The sequence below is a fragment of the Ixodes scapularis genome, unplaced genomic scaffold (assembly GCF_016920785.2).
Source record: "Ixodes scapularis isolate PalLabHiFi unplaced genomic scaffold, ASM1692078v2 PGA_scaffold0__279_contigs__length_252992795, whole genome shotgun sequence".
Lineage (NCBI taxonomy): Eukaryota > Metazoa > Arthropoda > Arachnida > Ixodida > Ixodidae > Ixodes > Ixodes scapularis.
Genome location: NW_024609835.1, coordinates 110,671,532 through 110,677,872, shown reverse-complemented (window position 1 = coordinate 110,677,872; position 6,341 = coordinate 110,671,532). Strand labels below are relative to the sequence as shown.

The 6,341-nt window shown below is 48.3% G+C and overlaps 1 protein-coding gene across 1 annotated transcript; it reads left to right on the top strand.

Annotated features, from left to right (window-relative positions):
* The first annotated feature begins 2,290 nt into the window (after window positions 1–2,290).
* LOC120846149 (protein ALP1-like) lies at window positions 2,291–3,434 on the top strand. The gene is made up of 2 exons (XM_040217835.3): window positions 2,291–2,851; window positions 2,925–3,434. The coding sequence occupies exons 1-2, from the start codon at window positions 2,397–2,399 to the stop codon at window positions 3,274–3,276; spliced, it is 807 nt and encodes a 268-aa protein (XP_040073769.3). The 5' UTR covers window positions 2,291–2,396; the 3' UTR covers window positions 3,277–3,434.
* The last annotated feature ends 2,907 nt before the right edge of the window (window positions 3,435–6,341 follow it).

Below are 6,341 nucleotides of genomic sequence, written 5' to 3'. Positions count from 1 at the left end.
TCGGCCGCGACGTCGACGATCAAGGAACGTTTGTTTTTCTACGTGTTCTTCTCGCGCGTCCCGACTTCAAGCACCAAGAAAAAAGCATTTGAAACAGACCACGATGAACAAGAACGCTGGATCCATAAACACCCGAGAAAAGCCAGAACGGCCACGAATTCACCGACCCGCGACCATGCGAGCTCGGCAGATAGGCCGAGCAGGCACTCCGACTCCGGCGCAGCGTTGCTTCGACGGTACTTGGCCAAGACCGTCTGCCCACGACCGACTGGCGCGCTGAATGGAACATGCCCGCGCGACCCTTGTGGACAGGTAAATCTCTTCCCCTTATTTTCCGAGGCAGTGTTGACGAACACTGTCGTCGAAAAGGGACTGTCGTCGATTCTATCTTCTTGTTTTGTGTGATATAGAGCTCAAATAAACGCCGTATGGATTACCTTCGTCACACGGTATGTACACTTTGTTATTGGTATGCCATTTTTATTCTGACACGACTGCACGTCACTGTCGAGCTATAACAGTTCGTGGGAGCTGCGTGCAATGCCGGTCCAACCTTCCCTTGCCGAGTGTCGCGTCAGTATCGAGTTGCAATCGTAAAAGATCGGTCCCGAAGCGCTTACCAACAGCGCGAATAGAGCACTTCCATCAAACGCGCGTGTCCGCTCCGAGTGTGAACAGCTATTTACGTGGCTCTTGCTGTCACTCTCATAGTTCAAACGTATCTTTTTTAACGTCGGCTCGCTCTTGCATCTCCGAGGCCGCGAAAAACGCCGCGGTCATTTGTCTTTATCTACGTCACTTTGCAAACGACTTACACGGGCCGCCTTTTACCAACAATGACAGCTGGGTTGACTTCTGGAGTCTTCACCGGGAGACTCGCCACACTTCCCAACAGGCATACCGGCGTATGGGACTAGTCCCATGCTGTGGCTGTAGTGCAACATATCTAATCGAATCTCGCTCAGCTGCGATGTGTCCATGGCTATCGTGGCGATGAGAGGCGCCGATTCAGAAAATACATCGGTGACATCAGCGCACTAAAACCTACCGGCACACAGCCAAATCGCCACCGCCAACTGCCGCTAACGCTCCCATTCTCCTACTGCCGAGAGAAGTTCCGGTTCCGAAAAACAGGGCACGTCACGACCGTAAAAATTATGCCGCAGCTTGTTTTGCGGTCAATTGGAGAGAAAGAAAAAGTCGATATTTCATTTTTTTTGTGTGTAGAAGTTAATAAACCGAGACGAAAACGGATGTCTGTTCGGCATTCAGTGAACATTGACGGTTTAATGTAAAAGTTATCTAGCAAAAGTAAAAAAGTCATTTCATGGTCCCTTTATGGTGTATTCACACGAAGGACTTCGTCCGCGGAGAAGTTCCTACAAAAGGCGTGACGTCACCTTTTCCGGGGTATAAAATCGGCCATTCTTCTTGCGAAAACAGCAGGCAAAACCAAGGGACATGTCCACGGACCTGAAAAACGTGTCCTCGGACCTGATATATCTTGCGTATCACGTGGGCGAACGTCACAGAATATGTCCGCGGACCTGCCGGACCATGATTATAGAAGTATTGAAAGCGATCCAATTCTGCCTTTTTTCGAGTCCGCTGTGGTCCTCGGACAAGCCCGGGAACCGATTGCGTGAAAGTGCTCGTGGTACACTTCGTTGCACGAGCGGTTTTCTTTTTTTTTTTTTTTTTTTTTTTATATGCCTCTCACGGTTCTCGTGCACGGATAGGCCTTTGCTCATTTTCCAGTACGATTAGTACGCACGAGCTACAGCTGTGGAAGATGCTCGAGGATTCCTGCGCTTAGTGAAAAGAGGAGCCGAAAAGAAAAAGAAAGAAAACGACGGGAAATTGTTTTCGATTCGAACATGGAGGCCAACAAGGCTTCACGAGTTGTTGTGGCTTGTGCCCTCATGATGGCGGATGAGGAAGTCGCGGAAGCACCTAATACCGACGCAAAAAAACCATGGATTAAGACATGGATGTCCAAGAAGGAACTCGGTATACAGAATCTACTCTATCAAGAACTTCTGGAGAGCGACCCCGTGGAGTACCGCCGCTTGCTGAGCGTTGACTCCAACCAGTTTGCTGACATTCTCTCGTCAATTGCATCGTGCATCCAAAAACTCGACACTGAAATGCGTCCAGCCATTCCAGCCAAAGACAAACTTCAACTGACGTTGCGGTTTCTTGCTTCAGGTGTGTGGTTATTCTTCTGACTTTTGTCCTTGTTTCAGCATATTTGAGAGCTACGCGCGACTTAGCCGTTTTTCTTGTTTTCTTGCGAATTTTCAGGCGAAAGTCAACATTCCTTAAGCAGGCAGTTCCGCATTAGCCACAGCGCCGTCAACGGGTTCCTCGTTGAAACTTGTGACGCCATTTACAAAATGCTGGGACCAAAATATCTGGTGTCCCCGCGGACGAAAGATGAGTGGCTTGCAGTAATGAAGAACTTTTACGAAAGATGGCAGTTTCCGCAATGCATTGGAGCGCTGGACGGAAAACATGTCACAATTATCAAACCTCCGAACTCTGGATCTGTTTATTTTAATTACAAGAAGACCTTCAGTATCGTGCTTTTTGCTCTTGTGGACGCAGACAACAGGTTTTTGTACATTGATGTTGGCGCACCTGGGTCTGATGGAGATGGAGGCATTTGGAGGACGACACCACTGCGGAATGCCATCGAGAACGGAACAGCCGGGCTGCCGATCTCAGGACCTGGACCGGTCGGCGTCCCACCCGTCATCGTGGGAGACGACGCCTTCCCCTTGTCTGTAAACTTAATGAAGCCGTACACTGGTACAAATTTGGATGAAGAAAAGGTTATATTTAACTACAGGTGTGTTGCCTACATCATGCCATTTCTAAACACCGTATTTCTTATCGTTTTATTTATCTTTTTTTTATTTCAGATTAAGCCGAGCCAGACGGGTAGCAGAAAATGCGTTTGGCATTCTGGCAAACCGTTTTAGGTTTTTGCACACGACCATCGATGCCGAACCAGGAAGGGTCACCTCATTCGTCAAGGCGGCGTGTGTGCTGCACAACTATTTGCGAGCTGCACCTGTGCTTTTTAAAGCGTCGAGGGAGGACCACCAGCGAAAAAGGGCAATCTACTTCGGGCTACGAAGTTGCAAAGGGCGCTCCGGGGCAAGAGCTCTAGATGTGCGTGAGCGTCTACTGAGATACTTTAATGACGACGGCGCCGTCGCGTGGCAGAGGGAACAGGCGGGCCTTAATCTGCGGATAAATAACAAAATGTAACCTTATCTGCATGTTCAGACAAGTGCAGTAGCAAATATACCATTTCATGAGCTGTATATTGCTACTTCCTTTACTTAACAACCGTTCATGCATGTGCTGGCACTCTGACCACCAAAAACTTTTTGTGTTATGCTCTAATTGTTCAATTTTATGTAAATAAACTTGAAAGAATCTTTAATGTTTTCTTATTTTTTATTTCGTCATGCTATAATATTGGTTCGCTATCTAACACACCCGCCCCAGTTTAACAAAAACAGCCACCAGGTCCGAATGGAATAAGTACAAACGGCAAAGGATACAAGCATTTGTTTGTTTTCAAGTATTCCCTTTACTTATGAGTGCGGAATGCTAATTTTGGATTAACATTTTTTAGTTTAAATTGGGTTCGTTGAATTACATTTATTATTGCTGTCGGTCTAGGTAACGCTTGACTAGTTCCAATACCTCTATCTGACGCCCAATAAAATTGGTTACGTTTAGGTTTTTCCTGAGGCCCGCCACTACTCTTCCGAAATTATCAGCGCTGTCGCAATTTTTTTCAGTTGCAATACTTTCCGCAGTTTTAGTGAAAGCAACCGTGCGCTCCTTCCACCCAGAGATGGAGCAGTCATCTGTTTCTTTTTTTTTTTTCGTCATCGCACTTTGAGCGCTTCACAGGAGTGCCAGACGCTTCCCCACTGGGACTCGTTGTTCCGCGCAGTGTGTGTGTGGAAGGTGTGCCAAGGACAGGTTCCTTCATCTCGGTCATAACAGACGCCAATTCTGTCTCACTGTCCATCTGGAAAGGTAAAAGAAATACGAATGCATTACTGTAGAGGAACTGTATGTAAAGCCCCCGCTTGCACGGCAGAATATCGCAAGTGCCTGCCATTTACTGTTCATAGCAATGAGGGAGAGATAAAAAGAGAGAGAAATAGAGAGAGAGAAAGAGAGATAGTTTTAGTAGTGAAGGGAGGACGGGCGATGGGTTACGTGACCAAGAGTAGATGTCACAACCGTAGTATTGTGGAAGAAGCGAGAGTTGTTTTTTATAAAAACGCAGCAGGTCGGACCCATCGAAGGCTCACCGGCGGTTGGCAATTTCACTTACAAAATTTAATTAAAAAAAAGTTTACTCAATAAATTTGAATGAAACTGCATTGCGGCCAGGACCCGGCCCGCGGGCCGCCGGTTGTCAAATCCTAAGATAGTGTCTCGCAGCTTCATCCAGAGACTACCAGCACTTCAAGAAACCGTGATCAACACGAGTGAACGAAACAAAATGCTGAAGCCCGAACAAAACAAATTGCTGAAGCGTGTAGAGCAAAGCCAGAACTCGAACGTCAGCCAAGCTAATAGGATTCAGTGACCTCCATCAACGAACGCTCGTCAACGTTTCGCTCGATAGGTATAAAAATCAAGTTAAACAAATGCCGAAAAAATCAAGTTAAACGAACCCGCCAAACGTTACTCACTCCACTGGGATCCTTGTGTTGGTAACATTCGTTGCACTCCCGGGAAAGGACAAGTTTGCTCCAATCCAAGAACAGGAGACTGCGGTAGAACCTCCATCTACCGTTGTACGTGTACTCCGCAGCTTGGCCGCTCTTCGTCTTCGTAATTTTTTCCTTCTCCCGTCTGAAGATGCGTCGCTTATTTTTTAAAAAAAGCCCCTCACTCCCTCTAAAGTATTAGACAACAATAAGCGGTCAAATACAACACGGAATCGACACTAATTAGTCCGCCTTCAATGAACCCACTCTCCGTGTAAGGCCCATACTGGGAGTAGCGCCGTTCCATTTCATTGACAATTTGTTTCTAGAGCCCTGATTTTATACCGTTGTTGCGGTACTGGTCGTTTTAAAGGCACCAAAGCTGTGGAAACTCTTCTACGAGTGTGATTAAGCACAGCGTCGCTTCATCGCTGAGATCCTTCATCGTTGTCGTCTTCAATGCCAGGTTCATCAGACGCTGGCGGGATGGGAATCGACCGTCACGTGCGTTGCGTGGAAGTTTTCTTGTAGCTACCTCACTTGTAGCTACCTACCTCGCATATTTTTGCGGCTCCCGTCCCGTTGAAATCTTTTCGACCGATTCGGTGAAGAAAGATCTTCTTCCGAGGTTTATTTTCCGTTTCAGAGGAAACACTGAAAAGCTTTCCGGCCGATTTTCCTGCAGACACAGCAGCCCGTCAGCTGCGGCCTAGTAACTTCTTGGGAAATTCATGGCGACCGGAAGTCCAAAAACAAAAACCAGATGTCACGTGACGACCATGGGTAATGGTGTGCGCGGCGGCTAGTTCAAAGAATGGCACCACTTTTCCCAGGATAGAGGAGCTTCAGCCCTCAGCAGGGTGCAGGCTCTTCCATAGGGAATGCTCGGGTGGAGTGGTCGTTAGTATAGAGTTGGTCGCGATTTCTGCGCCCCAACTGCGTAGACACGTCGTTGCGACGTAGGGGTATCTCGAGATTCTAGCTGACCGCGTGTGTGAACCCGAACGTCGGGGCGGAGCCTCAAACAAGAATCATTCTAGCTTGAGGCTCCGCTCCAACGTTCTCGTTACGTCACTTTCTTGTTTACGACCGGGATAGCACCCCAGGCAGCCACACCTACAGCAGGGAACGGTTCTTGCATTCACACCTGTAGTTTCGTCGTTCCCTTGATCTGAAACTTGAACGCTCAATTTTCGAAGCGTTCTTCAATAGACCAATCTCACTAAAGGCCGGTTCTCACATGCAGCGAAGCGCTGATGTAGCGCTCCTCACGTGCCGTCAGCTACTTATCGTCTGCCACGAGCAACAGTTTTGGCGGTGCGATACAAAGCTGGTGAACGCTGCCGTCAGCACGCGCTTAGCGCAAGGTCATCGCTATGCTTGGAGCGCTCCGCTGCATGTGTGAACAGGCCTTTGCTGTTCTACGCATGTGTGACGCCGCCATAACTGTAGTTCATAGGAGGCTGGCGCCAGTTCACGACTAAGCTCGTGCCACCTCGTGCTCTGCTCGCGCAGACCCTCAGCGACGTTCTCACGCGCAGAAAGACTACAGCTCCCATGATGCGTGGCGGCAGCGGCAGCGTAGTGAAACTG